Source organism: Silene latifolia, chromosome 2, assembly GCF_048544455.1.
Source record: "Silene latifolia isolate original U9 population chromosome 2, ASM4854445v1, whole genome shotgun sequence".
NCBI classification, from domain to species: Eukaryota; Viridiplantae; Streptophyta; class Magnoliopsida; order Caryophyllales; family Caryophyllaceae; genus Silene; species Silene latifolia.
Window position 1 is genome coordinate 1,140,677 of NC_133527.1, and position 19,454 is coordinate 1,160,130.

General features: G+C 36.4%; 4 protein-coding genes across 6 annotated transcripts; 3 read left to right on the forward strand and 1 right to left on the reverse strand.

Moving 5' to 3' along the window:
- The first annotated feature begins 1,796 nt into the window (after positions 1-1,796).
- On the forward strand, positions 1,797-2,978 carry LOC141641980 (uncharacterized). Its single transcript, XM_074450633.1, has 2 exons — positions 1,797-1,859; positions 2,019-2,978. Exon 2 carries the CDS (start codon positions 2,026-2,028, stop codon positions 2,788-2,790), a length of 765 nt encoding a protein of 254 aa, XP_074306734.1. The 5' UTR covers positions 1,797-1,859; positions 2,019-2,025; the 3' UTR covers positions 2,791-2,978.
- Positions 2,979-4,113: 1,135 nt separating this feature from the next.
- Positions 4,114-6,710, reverse strand: LOC141641979 (protein EARLY RESPONSIVE TO DEHYDRATION 15-like). Of its 3 annotated transcripts, none has more exons than XM_074450630.1 (3): positions 6,514-6,710; positions 4,974-5,366; positions 4,114-4,409 (listed from the first exon to the last, which is right to left on the reverse strand). In XM_074450630.1, the coding sequence occupies exons 2-3, from the start codon at positions 5,311-5,313 to the stop codon at positions 4,348-4,350; spliced, it is 402 nt and encodes a 133-aa protein (XP_074306731.1). In that variant the 5' UTR covers positions 5,314-5,366; positions 6,514-6,710; the 3' UTR covers positions 4,114-4,347. The 3 variants fall into 3 exon arrangements, with proteins under 3 accessions (XP_074306731.1, XP_074306732.1, XP_074306733.1); XM_074450631.1 differs by having other exon boundaries at positions 4,974-5,363; positions 6,514-6,601; XM_074450632.1 differs by having other exon boundaries at positions 4,974-5,346; positions 6,514-6,568.
- Positions 6,711-9,133: 2,423 nt separating this feature from the next.
- On the forward strand, positions 9,134-13,769 carry LOC141641981 (large ribosomal subunit protein uL30y-like). The gene is made up of 7 exons (XM_074450634.1): positions 9,134-9,223; positions 10,522-10,706; positions 10,802-10,899; positions 10,985-11,042; positions 11,161-11,240; positions 11,325-11,427; positions 13,292-13,769. The coding sequence occupies exons 2-7, from the start codon at positions 10,524-10,526 to the stop codon at positions 13,505-13,507; spliced, it is 738 nt and encodes a 245-aa protein (XP_074306735.1). The 5' UTR covers positions 9,134-9,223; positions 10,522-10,523; the 3' UTR covers positions 13,508-13,769.
- A 767-nt stretch (positions 13,770-14,536) lies between these two features.
- Positions 14,537-18,787, forward strand: LOC141641982 (uncharacterized). Its single transcript, XM_074450635.1, has 9 exons — positions 14,537-14,866; positions 14,967-15,041; positions 15,646-15,732; positions 16,173-16,229; positions 16,362-16,454; positions 17,854-17,926; positions 18,017-18,092; positions 18,294-18,384; positions 18,558-18,787. The coding sequence occupies exons 1-9, from the start codon at positions 14,816-14,818 to the stop codon at positions 18,672-18,674; spliced, it is 720 nt and encodes a 239-aa protein (XP_074306736.1). The 5' UTR covers positions 14,537-14,815; the 3' UTR covers positions 18,675-18,787.
- The last annotated feature ends 667 nt before the right edge of the window (positions 18,788-19,454 follow it).

Sequence of the window (19,454 nt, forward strand, 5' to 3'; positions counted from 1 at the left end):
CCCCCAAATATCTTCCGTTGGTGCTCAAATTTTGCGTGGCCGCTTTATCTGACCCGAGGAACTTTACACCCAAATTAATAGCTTGGGTTATAATTTGCACTCAATGCCATTTTCAGGTGAAACAAATAATAAAATGACGATTTGCCCCTACATCTATTCTCTTCTTCATGCTTCCCTCTCATCTTCTCAATAACCACCATAATTTCATTACTCCCTCTACATCACCATGGTAATACCTCCAATTAGCAACTGACATGGCTCGCACACCACCTGCACTTAACCAAGCGAGCTCGAAATGAAACCCGAGTTTAATTCCGTCCAGAACTACCATCAACACCAGCATACTCCTCCAAACACATGCTGCTTCTGCTTTGCTGCCCTCTCCTTCTCACACGCGCCTTAAGAAAACCAACTTCTCATACATCATCACCATCATACTCCTCGAAACAATCTCAACCATTTTGTTTCTATACACCTCTTTTGGTTATTCCGACAAAGTGCAATCATTGTCGTAATCAGCATCATCAAAACCAACAAGTTTATCTGTTTTTAGAACCTCATCCTAAACACTTACCTGCACACCGACACCAATCAGAAGATTCTACATAACCAGTCATGCGAAATGCATTAAAATTACTAGATTAGGGAAATTTTCCGTTGGCGATCAGTAAGTATCACGCTACACCAGAAGATGAGGTAGCAATATTGGTGCTACCGATAGTAACACACCAGTTGACATTGCTATTTTGGAGTTTAAGTTTGCTTAACTTTTTAAAACTCAACTTATAAGAGCTTAACTTTTCTGAACTAAATTTATAGAAGCTTCGCAGCACTTATAAAAGGTTAAGTACTAGACCAAGCAAACGGGTCAGTCGGACCGGGTTCGGGTCGAGTCATTTCGAGTTTGACATGTTTTCAGGTTAGTTCAGCTCGGGTCGGATTGCGGGTATGTTGGTTGGGTCTGTTTCAGGTCAAGCGGGTCGGGTTATTTTTGGTCGGGTCATTTCCGGGTCCATGATTAAGAGAGAAAAAAGGCATTTGAAGTCTTTTAGGCTAATTAAAGTTATGTTTTATCGGGTTACTTTCTGATTGGGTGGTTTCAGATCGGTTCTTTTCAGGCCGGGTATGTTACGGGACAAGAAAGCTCATGTCATTTTCGGCCCGATTCAGGTTGATTCGGGTTTCAGGTCTCAATCGGGTGTTGTAGTTCGAGTGAAGTTAGAGTCTCGTATCAGTCTTTTCGGTTTGGGTTGATTTTGTCAGGCCTAAGCTTAACTTTCTCATGTAATAATATAATATTATTTGTACATGATAATGTTATACCATCTATTTATACAATATCTTTGTGATCATAAAATTTGTATAATTATTTATATATATTATTTAGGGTTTTTCTAAGATGTGCCCTAAGAGCACATATTAATAACCTTAATATGGTAAGATTAATAATATATTCTCACTAATTTTGGTAACAATGAGTTTATAGTTAAATATCTCATGAGAATATGTTGTCAATCTTACCATTTTAAGGTTATTATTTATATATGTCCGTGTAACTTTGCACGGGTTTAAACTAGTTAGAGTACACAATACTCCGTATATGAGTAACCATTCTTGTTATTAAGTCGGTCTTAATTGTAACTTGTAAGAAGTTGAATATAAGTATTTGGGCCTGATGGAAATTAGGAGCCGTATGCCCGCCCGTATGTTGATGTTGTGCACTCGAATAAAAAAACCTAATCCACTTGACTTAGTTTCAACTTCAACTTCTCCTTTCATCCTTTCTAACTCCGTCTCTTCAATTTGACAGCCTCCCAGTCGCAGTCGCAGTCGCAGTCGCAGCTCTTATTTCTACTATTGTAAGTAAAATCATTGCTTCACTTTCCTCTATTTATTTTTCATGTCTACAGCTTTCCCTTTTGTTTACTGTCTTCTCTAATCATCCCAATTAATCTTGGATTTTTGTTGCATACTTTGTACGGAGTAGTATTCTTGATTAATTTTTTACTGATTTACAGTACAACAATGGATGAATCACTTATGAACAAGGTTTGGTATATTGAAACGCGTCCTGCAAATCCACTAGATGAGGAAAATGCTACTGTATTCGGTGGTGGTTTATGTGTTGATCCTTCTGGTTTGATCTTGACTGTGGCTTCTGTTGTTACTATCCCTTCTTTAAATCAAGCTGATTGCATTATTAAAGCTAGACCATCGTCTGATACTAGTTTGGATTCTAGAATTGTCACCTTGATTGACAAGTTTCCCCAATTTGATTTAGCTTTATTGCAAGTATCTATTTTCCCGGATGAACACTTGGATTTTCTGTCTCTTGGGGATTCTGCTACTGTTGACGCTGCTGACACCGTTTATGCTTTTGTTCATAGTAACGGTTTTCTTTATTCTGGAGTATCCGGATATTCTAATTATCCCTTTCCTCGAGATGCTCTTTACCCTGGCATCTTAGAAAGAACCGTCATAGAACCACCTGTACCCGTAGCTTTAGGCCGCCAACGCCAGTCCTTTAACTCGACTCATCATTTTAGAACGGTTGCTTCTATCCTAGGTAACAATGATGTTCAATTCCGTCACATGCATCCAAGACTCCCCCTAGTCCAAGTGACCGGATTTGGTAGAGACCCTGGTTGTGCTGGATGTCCTTTATTTAGGTTAAGGGATGGTCACCTTATTGGCCTTTTCAGTCTTCGCAAGCATGACTTTCACTTCATTATCCCACAGACGTTCCTTAAAAGGTTTGTGGATCATGTAAGGGAGAAGCACGACTGTTGAAGCTACTAACTCAAGACATAAAGCCCATGTTTTCATGTTGTTGTGGATGAAAAAGTAATGTAACAGATTTATTATTATTATTATATTATGTTGGCGTAGGTTGTTTAATATTGTTACAGTTGTGTGTTATGAATGGTTCTATTGTTTTCATGTGTTTACATAAGCAACTCAATGGAACTTGAATGAAACTGAATTACTGCTCCCGGATAATCGTTCACTGCTGAATCTCAATAAATGCAATCATGACAGATGATTACTGAATAGTTGATGCAAAAATTCAGGAAGCACATATGATCTGAGAGAGATGATAGAAAACACGCTTTGATTTTAACTGAAGATTATTCTCTTATTACTATCCGGCAATGACATCTCTCTAAACGACGTGGAACAACTTTAAGGTTTTATCTAAAAGCTGGCAAAGACAAGAGTGCCATTACTGATGGCATTATGCCAAATTTGGCAGATTTTCCCAGCCAAAAGTGGTGGCTTTAGGGCAGATTTAGCTTCATCGGAGTTAGATTGTTGATATATAACTTGCAAGTGCCGGAGATATGTAATTGGCTAAGTAGTGAGAGTGTTCCTTTCTGTTGTTTTAGCAACACAGCCAACAACCATTGCCGCGTGCATAGTTGCATCAGTTGCATGTTGAAACCAGGACACGTTCAATGTTGATTCATCAGATATTCTGTATAAACCAAAAAGCAAGCCATATGTTGCCAAAGTTCACCGTGAAATATATATGGCATACCTTGCTGTCCAATATTGACTTGTATATTCCCATCAGATATTCTGTATAAATTCAAGGTTGGTTTCACTTGAAATTATATCTCACAAACTACACACACACGTACAAATATCAAACTATAAGGTGGGTGCTTGAGAAACATGGGTTCTAACACCAAGGTTCATGTTGCAACACTCATAGCTGCTCTTGTACTAGTAGCCACCATGGCGCAACCTACCTCGGCTGTGCGTCCCCACCCTCCATCCGAAGCTGTCATCTCTGATACCAATAACAGAGTCCCCGTCGGGTGTGTTCCACTAGGGAACAGATGCGGCCCTGCTGCAGACGGGATTCAGTGTTGCGAGCCCTACAAATGCTCTTCCCAGTGGTATGGACACTGTAACTAGTTGAATCATTGATAATTCGTCAAAATATGTCAACCTAATAGTACCTACATGGAAGTATTTCAATAAGATCGACTGTAGTCAAAATAAAATTTGTAACAGCCAACACGCGAGTGTTATGATGTATCTTGTAAATTGGTAAATCAACTCCGATGAAAGAACAGGCTGTAGGGATCAAAATAGGAAATGGCACACTGGTGAAAAAGTGGTCTCTTTTAACATTTTTCAGGTTTAAAAGGTACTATTACAAGTTCCTCATTCTCTAATGTCTACACTTGCTTGGAAAGTTTCTTGATTTACTGAAACAAAACAGCATTAACAAGAACTCATACATACAAGAGCTGCAACCTGGCTCTGTACAGAAGTTACACAAAAGAAAAAAAGGGCCAATGCTCGACCCAGCCTACGTCTCCGGCTTATAGAAACCATCTACTTGTAAACTGGCTTCTCCTGGCGCTCAAACCCGGTCTTTGAACCTGTTGTTGCAATGACTGTAAACAATTGAAGAAACAATATCATCAAAGAACGAAACAAGTACAAAGACATTTGATTACCCAACTGTGAATACATCAAAGGCTATTACAATGTATGATTGATCATTATAGTCCAGGACAAATTAGCGATAGTATCCCATTATATAATCCTTGTTTTCGTTTCAAGTCCTTCCCCAAATGTAGTGGTTTCTATATCTACGTCTGGTAAAAATAAAAGAAGTAAACTTTATACTTCGTATCTTTTATTCCTAATTAAGTTACATAACGGCAAGGGTAATGTTTTACGGAGTATCTTTATATGTAAAATAGTTAACACAGGGATAAAAATAGATTTCAACATCAAATGGAAACCATATAGATGGAATGGAGGAAAAATATAGCGTGATTAGATGAGGTGACAAATATTTAGATACAGATATAATTGCGATTAGTTTATAAGACATTTCATCTAATCAGGTATCTTAGTTTAGATAATCGTAATTTAGGAATAGAATACCATCTTACTTCGTACGAGTATGTTATTCTACTTTCATAATACATCAGATATAAATGTATAATTACCTTCTTTTGGCAAAAGCTTGCTTTCCTGCAACTGTGAGCCTGAAAATTTGAGAAATTCCTCAAACTGGGATTCCATGGTGAGCAAGTCTTCATCAACACCAAGGTCAATCTCATCAGGTAGCAAGTCAACAACATCATTACCCACAAAGTTGTTTTGGTTGCTTCCATACAACGTCTCAGTTTCCTGATGTTGGGTCAGCCAGTAGTCACGGAACCACATTGAAGAATTGATCAAGTCATACCATTCGGGTGAAAATTCCTCCACTTGTCGGAAAGCAGCAGGGATGTAGACAGGAGCATTGGGATTCAAGGTTGATCTTACACCAGACACTAAGGCCATTGTTGCTGTTTTGTCTCAACTTGGAATGTCGAACTGCTTTCTTAATTAAGCTGCTGCTTATTTCAAGAGGAAATACAATTAAAATCACGATTCAAAGCAATCACAAGATATAAAGAAGATCAACTTCAAGTAATAAACATAAAACTCCAATTAGGACAATTAAATTGATCTATGCAGTACAGATTACAGAAGAAGTTACTGATAAATGCTCATGAAAACAATCTTTAGAGTTTAAATTAGTTTCAAGATGATGAATTTCACATCCGAAGAATCATTACGCATACTAATGGTTTTAGCCAGAATCATATGGATAATCACATTAACTTTTTAATGAAAGCCAACTCCCAAGCATCACATAGCACACTGAAACAAGATATTGCTCAATTATTGACATGACTATGACAACACTTTTAGATCATCATAATCCCACTTAGCGACTTATCGTTGGAGAATTGCGAAGGTAGATGCGACATAAACCTATTGCTCTCCAAGACAAGGATTACGTTTTTCATTACTTGACCCCAATCAAGGATATAGTTGAGTTTAGGATTGACTAAAGCTAACAACTTTGTCAAGTTGAACCCAACGCTCATAAAACAAGCTAATTTAGCATCCAAATTAGTTCATCAAGCATATTGTTACTCAAACCTCAATAAAAAAAAAAAAAAAAAAAAAAAAAAAAAAAAAAAAAAAAAAAGTTAAGATTAGTTGATCAAAGCTTTCAAGAGTAGAAGTCTAAGTCAAAACTTATATCTTTGAATCACCACTCCAAAAATCATGAAATTCATGATCAAACACATAACATGGACAAGTATATAGTTAAGATTAGTTGATCAAAGCTTGTATAATCAAAACCCTCACCCAAAGATTATATCTTTTTAATCATCTATTATAACTAAAAAGACGGCTGGTCTTAAGCAACAGCAATTGAAGAAAGAATCATGGAAACACAAAAATAGAAAAACATTTGTGATATGAATTCCAGAATAGTAGAGTTGATCAAAATGAATACAAAAGATGAAACATGAATCACCATAACAAGGGAAGTATATCAAGTTAGTTAACATGAAGATGCCTAAATTTGATGAGGAAAACAGTAAACAGACAGATCAAAGTAGAAAATTAAGATCAAAATAATAATAATAAAACAAAAAGAGATATCAAGTGAATAGCAAGTTGATAAAAAGTAAGATAGCATACCTGATTGATTGATTGAAAATAATAAAAATATCTGGAGGGAAGGGAAGGAAGTGATATTAATAGAGTTAAGAAGAAGACCGAAAAGCAAGAAAATGAAGGGAGACCTACTTGAATTTATATACAGAAGAGTAAGATAATGTTGAACCGGATATCCGGTCGAGTGGATTGTTTATTTGGGCAGGTGAACCGGAAACTGTACAAGGGTCGTGTTTGGATGGCGTGTAAAAGGGTAGACTTTGGACACAAGAGTGCCTTCTTTTGACCTTCTGTGGGCTCCATTTCCCATGTGGGGTTGACACTGACTTTTGCCGTATGTAACTTATCTTTAATTATTATACCCTCTTCCTGTTTAACGTGTTTTTCTAGTGTTGGCCCCCCCCATTCAAATATAAACCGTCTTTAAACATACGAGTAATAACTACGGAGTAATAATTGTCATTCCTTTCCTAGGGTGACAACGAGCCTAACTTGAGCACGAGATCACCTTCCTCCGTTTGTATTTACCAAGGTAAACTCGAGCTTGAGCTTATGTTAAGCTCACCCACCTTAAATAAATTGAGCTTATTATCAAGCCTTAGAATTCTAGTCGAGTTCAAGCTCAACCCTAGCTTATTTATATTGATTTTTCTTGATTCTTTTTTTTTTTTTCTTTTCATACTTATTCAAAAGTTATATATAAAAATACTAGACAAATCAATGACAACATTTGGTTTGGGGATACATAGATATAATATTGATAAAGTATTTTTATAAGATAAAATCATGATTTTATTTAGTTATACAAGTTCGAGCTGATTACGAGGTTTTGAGCCAAGCCAACATTAACTCAGCTTGACTCGTTAATAGTTCAAGCCCAAGCCGAGCTCACGAATTGCCCCGTTACATTATCATCCTGGTCACTTTGTCTCCACTCTTGATAACATATCGTATTTATTGTATAATTGTAGGTTATACGACGGTGTTATATCTCCAGTAAATTAAAAGGTTAACAAATGGAATAGGCTACAAGGGACAGAGAATAGTATGATATGTGTTGGAATGGACGGCTGCGATTTGTAATAAGGCGATGTGGATGAAGCATAGCGGTCAAGTATAAATTGTATAATTGTGAATGTAGTTGATAGAGGTAGGCGGACCCACCCAATGCTAATCCTTCCACTTGATTATGTTTACAACACATGGTTTGTTGGTTGATTGATTAGACACCTTCAAATAATCAAATCAAATTACTAAAGTATCTAGTTTTCTACTTTCTTCCCTTGTTTTCCTCTTCAGATTTTAGTCTTATGTAGCTTTGTTGTGTTAAAAGATGAAAGATCTACATTGGTTGGTTATTTTGATCAATCAAGTAATGATAACCGATGAGGGTCAGACGCGTTGTTTAGACAATAGCAAACCATAGAGTAGTTCATCTGGAGAAACGTTATTTTAATGTTAGTTTTTTCTTTCCCCAACACAGAAAACTTCTTTATTCTTTTCAATAGAATATGTTTTATACCACCTTTTACCTATTGCCCACAATTTCACTATTTTTTCTGTCCCGATCATTTATTTGCCTTTAGTTTTGACACAAAAACCAAGAAAAAAAAGGAAACCATCTATTACGGAGTCGATGATAAACAATTGATTGAAACACCCAAAAATGGAATATGCCGATAAATGACCGGACGAAAGGAGTATTTCTTTATTGTTTTTGACAAGTTTAAATTTTATTTGGCTTCTAATTACTCTATTTTAATTTATTTACTAAGATTTAAACATGTAAGTTATCAATATAACAATCCAAGTTATCAAAGCAATACTCTAATTTAGTTCATCTTGTTAATTGAGTAATTTTATGTATAATAACTTGATCATATAGAATAGAGCGACAAATCCATTCAGCCTAACCAGAGTAATCCAAGCAAACCTGACCGATAGAGCCCGAAAATATTACAAAACCCGACTCGTCCCAATGGTGACTCATAAGTTGTAACTCAAGTGAAACTTATTAAAGTCGACTCAGAATCGAAGTCAGTCTGACCTAAGATGACTCATAACCCGAGATAACCTGACACCTTTTTCGACACGACTTGGCCAAACTCCAAATATAACCCAAAACTGACCTAAAATTTGACCCTGTCCGAAAAATAACCCTGACTTGCCAAAAATCAAAGCGATAAAAGGCCAGAAGATAATTTGGAAAAACTAAAGAAAAATGTTTAACAAAATATATTGTTAGTCATTATTAACTAATTGTTTCATAAGTAATCATTAGCAAATATTAAACAACATATGTTTATATAAGTGTTTTAACATTATTTCCCTAATAAAGACTTGTATTCAACTTGAATTGATCGAATAATCAGGAAAAAAAATTGAGGAGCTAAATTACACAAATCCTGACCCAAACTGATTTGACCCGGCAACGTCCCGAATTTGAACTAAGAATTGAGACGACTAACCCGACAAACCAAACCCGACGGGAACGTAGTCATGACCTGAACTCGACCAAGTCCACCTAGCCAACATATTTTGGTGATTATCGAGTTTGGGCCATCTCATTAGATAGGATGGGCCATGTTGAGGTACAGCTGATTGGGCTACAACCCCGTACATATACATATAACCCATCAATATAACAGCTCAACATTTGTGCTTCTCTCTTCCTCTCACACCCTAATCACTAAACCTCCTCTGTTACAGACTACTTCTTCCCTAATTGCTTCAGGTCTGCTTTTTTTTTTTTTTTCTTCCGCTCCCATTTTTGTTTCATTTCTATTTTTTTTACTTCTGCTTTTATTTATTTTCGAGTGAGCCTTTTTTTCTTATGGAGTAATTTTGTTAATAAGTGGACTGTTAAATTGATTAAAGTTTTCATCTTTTGCAGTAATTTTGTTTTTTTGAAGTTCATCTTTTGCAGTATTTCAGTGTATGAAATAATGGTTTATGAGTTGTATTTAAGTTGTGATCTTGAGTGATGTGTTTCCTATTCAATGATCATCGATTGCAATATTTCGTATTGCGGAATAACATTTTGGGTAATAGGGTTTCATGGGTCTTGTAAAACCCAATTCAATGTGTATATTTACCTCCGCGTAGCTAGCCAGACATTCGGCTACATTGGATGAATGTTGATTTTGCTGTATCATGTACTCACTCCTTACTTGGCTTCTTCTGAAGAACCCAAAACCTCCAACTCTTCAATTGTAAAGGCATTGGGTTTGTATAATTGAGAACTGCGACTAGTTTTGATTTGGGATTTGGGAACTTGTTATGAAATAGAGTGGTGGAATGTTTGGAGTCGGTCTATTTGAATTGTTTTAGTTTCATTACCCAATCGTTTAGTTTGATTTGCTTATTTGCACTCTATTACATTCTATTTAATCTGCCATACTTCTTCAATCCGTCTAGTTTTATTTTAAGTTCGTTCATTTTCTTGTTTTGTGCTCAAGCTAGGTTTTGTTCTTTAGCTCAATATTTTTCCATTATGATTAAAATTGGATAGTTTAAAACTGAAATGTGAAAAAAATAACACGCGAAAGTTCAGAACTTCAGATAGGTTGCATGCTTGAAGGTTTTTTCTCTATGCAAATAACTAATCCTTGGATCAAAAAATTGTGTTGTCTTGTTTGTTTTGTAATGTACTTCGACTATTGTTGTCTTTGCTTGTCTTAAAGGCGTGACTTTAAATAAAAAGGCTTTGCCATGGTCCGTAGGTGGAAATCGAGCTGCTTTGATGTAAACAAGCAAACAAACTGCTGTTAGTAATGAAAGCAACAAGTACTTGTATTTGTTCTGTTTCGGCTTTATGTTCATCTTTTGCTACTGCTTATTTATATATGGACGCTGCTGACTACCTTTGAAATAATTCAAACATCAGTAATCCTTATTTTTTCGTTGCTTTTGGGAGCGGTATCCCCTGCTAACTGCCTTGTGCTTTTGGCTGCTGGACTTGATATAGAGTTGGTATGTTGAGCAATGGAAATATTTCAACTCTAATATACTATTTTTTTTTGTATTGGTCAGAAATGGGCGAGGAAGCTACAAAGGCAGTGATTATTCCCGAGTCTGTATTGAAGAAGCAGAAAAGGGAAGCGGAATGGGCATTAGCCAATAAACAAAATGTTGAGGCTCAGAAGGAGAAGAGTCGTAAGAACAGGAAGGAGATTTACAAGAGAGCTCAGCAATATGACAAGGAGTACCAAGAAGAGGTTTTTATGCTATTCTTGCTTTTCTTACTTATTTCACGATCATCATCAATTCATTATCATCTTCGCTTCTTCATTCTAATTTTCTGGGTTTTCAGGAGAAGTTGGCTATTAGCCTTAGGAGGGAAGCTAAGTTGAAGGGAGGCTTCTATGTCGAGCCCGAGGCTAAGCTTTTGTTCATCATTCGTATCAGAGGGTGCGTTTTCAACCTGTTTGTTAAGTTTTTATTGCTGCCAGCACTCAGTTTTGGTTGTTGATGATGTTTGTCATGTTGTGTGCAGTATCAATGCTATGCACCCTAACACAAGGAAGATATTGCAGCTCCTACGTTTGAGGCAGGTGATGACTTGATGCCTAACTGTTAAAGCTTGTTGAGCAAGCCAATTCATTGTTGTTTCTGTTAACTGTTTTTGTCAATATTATTGTATTTTGGTGTAATTATTTCTTGCCAATACAGATCTTCAATGGTGTTTTTCTCAAGGTCAACAAAGCCACTCTAAACATGCTGCACAGGGTGGAGCCCTATGTTACCTACGGGTACATTCTTCATTTCGCTTGGCCTCTTCATGTAAATCTTTCTGTAATTGTTTACACTTCTGAAAACACTTTTCTCCAATGCAGGTATCCTAATTTGAAGAGTGTCAAGGAACTGATCTACAAAAGGGGTTATGGGAAAGTTGACAAGCAGAGGATTCCTTTGACTGACAATTCAATAATTGACAAGGTAATCCTTTGCTTGCAGCCTTTTTCGGTGGTTTGAGATTTCATTCTAACTATATGATGTATCTAAGATTACTAAAGATAGTCCATATGTGTGTGTAGTAAAATGCAGGATTCCTTTGACCTAACTTATATAGTATCTAAGATTACTAAAGATAGTCCATGTGTGTGTGTAGTAAAATGCTGGATTCCTTTGACCTGACGTATTATTTATTTAACTATAGCTGTTTTGTTGCTAAGGTTGATAGGTGTATCAAAGGTGGAAAGGAAATTTCTGTATGCTGTGACTAACATAAGTTGCAAGTAATGGTGAATGGAGGGCAGAGAAGAGAACATTAAATTTCTCTGGAAATGAAAATATCCACTACTAAGAATCTTTTTAGGCTGGGGGTAAATGTGTGTTCATTTACATCGGTACTGCAATACCAGTTGTATCGTGTTGCTATTCTCTCGTTGACTCTGTGATTCCTATTCTTCCAAACTTTCAATCAAACCAACATCAAATTAGCTAAGAATTCAGAAAAAAATATCAAGAATTTCAACTGATCAAAACTTATCCACTAACAACAATACATAACATTCAAACTTGAACTCATTAGTGCGCAGTAAACTCTGTTTTGATGATCAAAACTTATAGGAGTAAGAGTTATGGGTGGTTGTTTCACATCTGGATCCTATTAATATTCATATGGAATATGGATCCAACATGTATCCGGGTCTGGACTGGAAACGGAAACGGATCAACTGGGTCGAGAATTGCTTAAAAAGGGAGAGAACCCAAATTCTCAAAGTGGTTGAAGAGGGTGGTAAGGAGGAGAATACACGAGGAAAATTTATTTACTAACTACAGTCGAATGTGAATACCGTTCCTCAAATTTAAACTATTCAGCCTGTTTAACTGTAGGGTAGTGTGAGTTTATCACATCTAGCTGATTGCTTTATAAACCAATGAGCTACCTTAATCAATCTTAGCTGGTTTCGGATATACCCTCATTTGGTCATATGGGATAGACGACATAGACCCTTTTATCGCTTTTAATGTGTCACAAGACCTATTCGTGGAATTTAACATGCCTACTAGGCTACTAAAATAGGAAATGTAAGGTGTTGTGAACAGTTGCCTTCTTCTCCTGCCCCTTGCTATCGTACAATAGTCAGCAAAGTCACGAAAATTGGAAATCGCTTGATTTTTAGCAAACTCAGTGGGCAAGATATAATACAGATCACAAATGCTTGATTTTTTCTATTCTGATTCCATTCTAATACTATGTCTTAGGTAGTATCTTTCTATAACCTGAAACATATTCTGAATATGCCAAAAGCTGAAACTGAGATCCTTGTATGCATTTTGCATACTCAAAAGTACTTTTGTGTCACCTTCATTCTCATTCCAAGAAATTCTTTTTCCACTTGATCTTGTGGATGAGGCTATTGGTGTTGGTTCTTCTTTTGTGCCTGAAAGATAGCAGAGGTTGGGGTAATGCCTGTAATGGGGTTGAAGACAGATATGGTGTAGTTCAATTAAACCATACTTCAATTGAACACTATTGAAAGCTACCTTGGAAACGTTTGTTGTTGTGGCTGAAAATGTTGAAATCATTGGGTATTTTACTCTAAAACTGAAGTTTTGTTTCTTGTTAAACATTTGGTATGTGTTGGCATGAACTAGTTGTCATTGATGGTTCTCAATATATTAAAATGTGTTTCTGTTCTTTTCTGTCTAATCTTGTGCTGTCCTTTTGAGCAAAATCATTACGTTTGATAGGTTGGACCAAGATGTAGCTGTTTTTATTTTAAAATAAGATGTATCCGAAGTTGATTTAAGCTTATGTGGTCATACTGAATTGATGTGTTGTGTCTGCGTGAAGGTGCTGGGAAAGCATGGCATAATCTGCGCGGAAGATCTAATTCATGAGATAATAACAGTAGGCCCTCACTTCAAGGAAGCCAATAACTTCCTTTGGCCATTCCAGCTGTCGGCACCAAATGGCGGTCTTAAGAAGAAGAGGAACCACTTTGTGGAAGGCGGTGATGCTGGAAACAGGGAAAACTTCATTAACGAGCTCATCAGGAGAATGAACTAGTTTGTTCTTGTACTGCGCCTTTTTATCTACTCTTAGGATGGTTCTCTGTTATAACTTGCTCCTTATTGAGACTAGTTTTGGATACAGTTATCCACTGAGGAAGGATGTTTCTGTCATGGGTATTTATTATGTTTCCTGGTTGTTTATTATTAGACTCCTAAGCTTAGTTAGTATCTGTTCTGTACAAGTTTTACATTGTCAAACATTTTAAATTTCCAGAGGCAAAATTTTAAAAGTTAAGATCAGGAAAGACTGAATTCTATCTCCTTTCTTCCGGAGACCTAATGCCACTGAGCGAGTGAAGAGCGAGCAGGATGTTAGGAGTTAACGCTGCCTGCATTTTTTCGATATACGTTGTGACCTGATATTTTTTTTCACATGCTGGAGATAATTTGTTGTCAAAAAAATATCAGTAGCTCAAGGTGGTTAGATGACTTTTTTCTTCAATTCCCGGTAATGTGGATAATGTGGCTGTGGTTGGGCCACTCTTTACTCCTGCAGAGCCACTAACCTATTGAATCGGAGCTAACAAATGTTCAACTTCCCTAATATCCCTACTTATGAACCCAGTGTAGCTAAATTAGACTAGAGACTAGGGAGATACTCCTAAACTATCAACAACCGGAACAGCCATAAAGTTTTGGTAAATAGATATAGATATTCAAAACGAGAAACACAAGTATCTTTAACCGGACATTGGCAAAAGTCAAGGTGATAAAGGTCTTTAACAAGAGAGTCTGTAAATTTCCCGTCATTGATTCATAAGTATCATTAGCAATCTTATGTCAGCCAAAGGACATCTAAAAAAAAAAGAAATCAATAGTGTTATTAACCAGTTTAGCTAAATTAGACTAGAGAATCCGTGGTATTAAATTAACAATTCATTTATTTTTATCTATTATAAAAGATGTTTGTATAAGTAATTAACCTTACAACTTTCTTGGATAATGACCCGTATGGCCGTATTCAATTAAAATTGGTAAAATAATGGAGGAAATCGATGCGATAATGATTTGAGGAATTAAACTAGGCGAAACCTGTGAGCCAAACTGGACAAATTATGAAATTGAGCGGATCCTATTATAGAAGTATCCGATAACTAACCGACTCGGTAATGACCCAACCAAATCCAAGAAATAAACCCTTTAGTGCTTTACTCCGTACATGAACAACAACATAGCAGGGTGAACTGTGAAGATCCATAGTGCCTCTCCAACATCTCTCTATTTCTCCTTAATAGTGGTTTCTTGAATCAATCTGTTGCTTTAGTAAACACACTGACTGGAGTGCTAAATTAAACGAGGGGAAATGGAACAAGATCCTTCTACTGCACTCAAAACCTTCATTAATCAATCTGTTGTATGTTTTCCCTTTTCTTTTTTTCCAGTTTTCTTTTTCACTTCCTTCCTTTTTTTTTGATTTCCTGATTCTATCTCTATCTTTTTTAAATCATTATTAGGTTCCAGGCGACGTCGTTTTGGACCTCTCTACATTAACCACCCAAACTATTAAACTCGGTACCGGCCTTCGTCAGGTTATTTTCAAACTTGGCCTTTTCTACTGTCTTGCTTTTTTTTTTTTTTTTTCTTTCTTTTTTTTTATTAACATTGCTGTGTGATTTATATCCATTCAACTACACTGGTGTGAATTTGGGTGGTTTTAGAGGTGAAAGATTGTAACTTCGTGTAAAAGGCGAATTAATTGTGGTTGGTCTGGTGGTGCTGTCATGATATTGTTTACTGTCCATGTCTTTGTTGTCTAATTACTTTGTACATGTCGAAAACAATGTTGCCTCTTTAAACCTAAAAACTTCCATTCAGGTAGCACTAATTGTTCTTCATGGCCATGTGATTATGCAAGTGTGAGTCTGATATGTTGAGTTGTGAGTCTCCACCTTTGTTATACACAATGCTAAGTTCGATCATTGCGGGAAGTTAGCAGCTTTTTATACCTCTGCCGTTTAGCATTGGTCTTTAAAATGCTAAGATTTAGCATTACAGAAAAACTGTGACTGAAAAGTTTAAAACTCGTTTCTGTGAACGGATTTATTTGTACGGCTCATTTCTTCTACACAGGGAAGTGATAAGAAACATACCTACTTTTTGTTGATAATTTGACTGAGATTTGGATGATGTCAGGATGGTGATGCGATTTCTGTCATTAAAGCTGGCAAATTGAGATTCGAGAAGCCAAACAAATATTGGGTTGAAGGATCTCATAAAAGAGTAAGATATGTTTTTTTTTTAACCCAGAACTATGCAATATACTTCGCTAGGTCTAATGTGAGCCTTTTTTGTTTTGAGCAAAAGATCTTTTTAAAGCTGTTATTGTTGACCCTTGGTGATTCGTATCCGTGGTTTTTGTATTTCTGATGTTATTCCCTTGAATCATTTTTGGCTAACCCTTTCAGTTCCAAATTGTCATATGGGTCTATCAAAATAAGTGAAGATGTGTGTTAAGTTATCACTTTTCAAGTTGGAGAGACAAATGAGATACTCCATTTATACCATCAATTTCAGTTCCAGTTAGTAGGTTTTGTATATGAACTGTGAAAGGTGAATGTCGAATTGTTTTGCTAGTATAAGCAAGTTTGATAACATTTTATTTAACATTGATGTGTCGTAGGCATGGATGCATAAACTTATTTATGCGATTTCTTGTGCAGTATGTTCCTTGTGTGGAGGATCATGTCCTTGGCATCGTTTTGGACTGTAGAGCAGATGTAAGCATCTATATCTATCAAAAACGAACACCTCATTTCTTTATTTTTCCTTCCCCGTCCTATCAAGTATCATCTCATATAAACTTCTTAACATAAAACTTAAGTACAGTCTTTATTTTTCTTTGCAAGCAGAACTTTCTTGTGGACATTAAAGGACCTACACTGGCATTTTTGCCTGTTTTGGCTTTTGAAGGTGTTATCAGGAAAAATATTCCAAAGTTTGAGGTATGCATTCTGAAGAGCTGCATGACTACTGCATTAAGCTTTGTCCTTCTTACTTTTGTGATTTAAGTTGACTTCTGTTTCGTTCGTGTCTTTGATGAATTTGTTCCAAGCATGTCCATGATGATGGTTTTGCACCATCTATTTTCTTTTCATTTATTTGCCTAGTTTGTTCTTGTTTCTGTAGTTCGTGAAGGCTTGTCTTTGAACCCATGATTGTTTGTCTTCGAACCCATGATTGTTCTCAAACTACCGATGTCAGGTGTCTCCAGTCTCCAGATTTCGATCCATTTTAAACTTAAAAAGGGTTTTAACCTGCTCAAAATTTGATGGAGATGCATGATTGATTTTGATTCTTAATCCAACATGTACTTCTTATAGATGTTGAACATAGACGGAGGCAAGTGATGTAAATGTGAAGAAGAACTACTGTATTTTTTTCATAGTCATTATCTTGGTGTCCAAGTCCCAAGTCTTATCCCCAAATCCTAACCACCACCATCGTTTACCTTGTTCTTCCTCTTCATTTCCTATATTCTTACCCCCCATCTTAATATCTCTTTCAAAACAAAATATGAATTTTTTTTTAATCTAAATCACTTCTTCTTTTTGTGATGCTTAGTTCCCTAAAATTTGTTTTATTTGTCATAGTGCCCACCTTCAAATCCCAGTGACCCATAATTCAATATTCTTCACACAAAAAAGTGGGTCCAGAACACCTGATTTACAGGTAGAGTAGTAAAAAAAAAAAGGCACGTTAGGTATGAGATTTTTATTTCTCAAATGTAAGGCAATAGTTAATCTGCAATCATTGTGTACAAGTATCGGAAAATCATTTTTAGATTTATCCACCTCATTATCTCTATTTTTCTCTATAACTGCTGTAGAGTTTTACTTCGCTTAGTTCATCCTCAGCCTCCAACTCGAACAGGATCAAAGGGGAAGAAATGGAGAAGTAAAAACTTTAGTAATAATAGAGTAGTAATGTAGTATTGTAGATTATCATGAGATATCATTTCTAACTGAGCCAATGAACACCTTTCTGTGACCGTGGAATATGATGGAATAAAGCAAAATGACTTACTAAACCGACAATGTTTCTTATGCTGTGAAATAGCAGTCAGTTTATGCAATTTTGATTATGGTCATCTGAAAACTGCCTTTATCTAGGCAGCTTATAAGTTATAACTCCTATCCCTCCACATGCGGGAGCCATTGAGATATTGGAGTAAATGTTGTATTCAAGATTGTTGAATTAAAGTGGGATGATTGAGAATCAATCTTCCTGCATAAGGATGTTTTAAGAGATAACCTTTTCACCTTTCTTCTCTTCTTCTTTCTTAATTGAGGACAAAGTAGCCTATAATCTTCTCTTCTTTAGCATTTTTTTGTTCCTTTGCAGTTTGGGACTCTACTATATGCTCGTGTTGTCAAAGCAAATGCTGGCATGAACCCAGAGTTATCGTGCATAGATGGTTCGTAGTCTGAATTAAATGTCTGCTTGCTTCTAGATAAGCTTGAAGACGCACATTTTCTTATGCCTTTCTGTTATAATATTGAAATAGCAAGCGGCAAAGCAGCAGAATTTGGACCACTGACTGACGGTTTTATGTTTGAAACTTCAACTGGCCTTTCACGAATGTAAGAACTCCTATCAGTGGCATTTCGTGATATACATGACTGTTTCATGTGTTTGTTCTAAATGTTTGAGAATTGAGAGTGGCTTACAGTTACGTAAAAGCACTATTGGGCTCAAGAAATAAAATTCACTTTTTTCCCTCCCCTTGTGGAGCTAAGTTGTTTCCATTAAAGGTCTATTGATGATCCTTTTTCTGTGATTAGGCTTCTGAGTTCTCCACCATGTCCACTTCTTGAGGGTCTTGGAAAGAAGCTATCGTTCGAAATTGCCGTGGGCTTAAATGGCCGTGTTTGGGTACTACTCTTGAAACTTTCTATTCCCCGCCTTGGGTTTCTTGTTCTTGACTCTTTTCCCTCCTAGCTATGTAGTTATCTGGCTAAAATGGTCCTCTTATACTCATTTCAGCTTCTTTTAATAAGTGATTTAGAGTTCTTTTCCAATGATGCAGTTTTCTTTCTCAATTATAGGTGAATGCTGAATCTCCAGCTAAGGTGATACTCGTATGCAACGCAATCATGAAGTCAGGGTCTTCAAGCCCCGGAGAGCAGAAAGTTTATGTTGAGAAACTGCTTGAGAGAGTATAACCATGTCTTTAATCTTATTGCCGAGAGTGTATATTTTTGTCATACCGTAAGCTATCTTTTTCACTAGTCTGTTTGACGATATTCCTCAATGAACGTGTTTGATTTTGACGACATTTATGATTTATCGATTGCTATAAGAAGGGAAAGGAAAACAAAATTATTGATTTCCTTTGCAAATAAAGAGAAAAGAGAATGCAATTCCCTTCCTTACCCTTCAATCCATCTAGTTCATTACCCCTACCCCCAAGGTATAAGATTTTATTATCCTTGTTATCCTTCAACCACCTTATTTACCTACCATTACACTTGCGACTCCCACCACATAGTCACCATCAAGACGCCATCGCCACTACCACCAAAACTATCACCACAACAACACCATCGCCACAACCACCATCACCACCACCCCATTGCCACCAGAACCACCACGATGCCAGCGCCACCATCACCACCACCACAACCACCCTACCTAAACCACCACCCGCACACCAAAACAAACCACACCCTATCACACTTCATTTTCTTGATGTAACCAAACAACTATTTAAGTTTTAGGTAATCTCTTACTTTTCCCCTCTTACCCTTTCTAATTTCCTTTCCCTTTTCTTTTTTCTAACCGAACGCCCCCTAATTATACGAAATAAGAATTCATTCTAATCATATTAGCTATACGAATTTATACTGTTACCAATTTGATCATTGTTAATTGTTATACCCAATACCCTAAATTTTCGTTTGAAAAAGAAATCAAGCTAGGCCTATCTGCGAGGCTTGTGGACT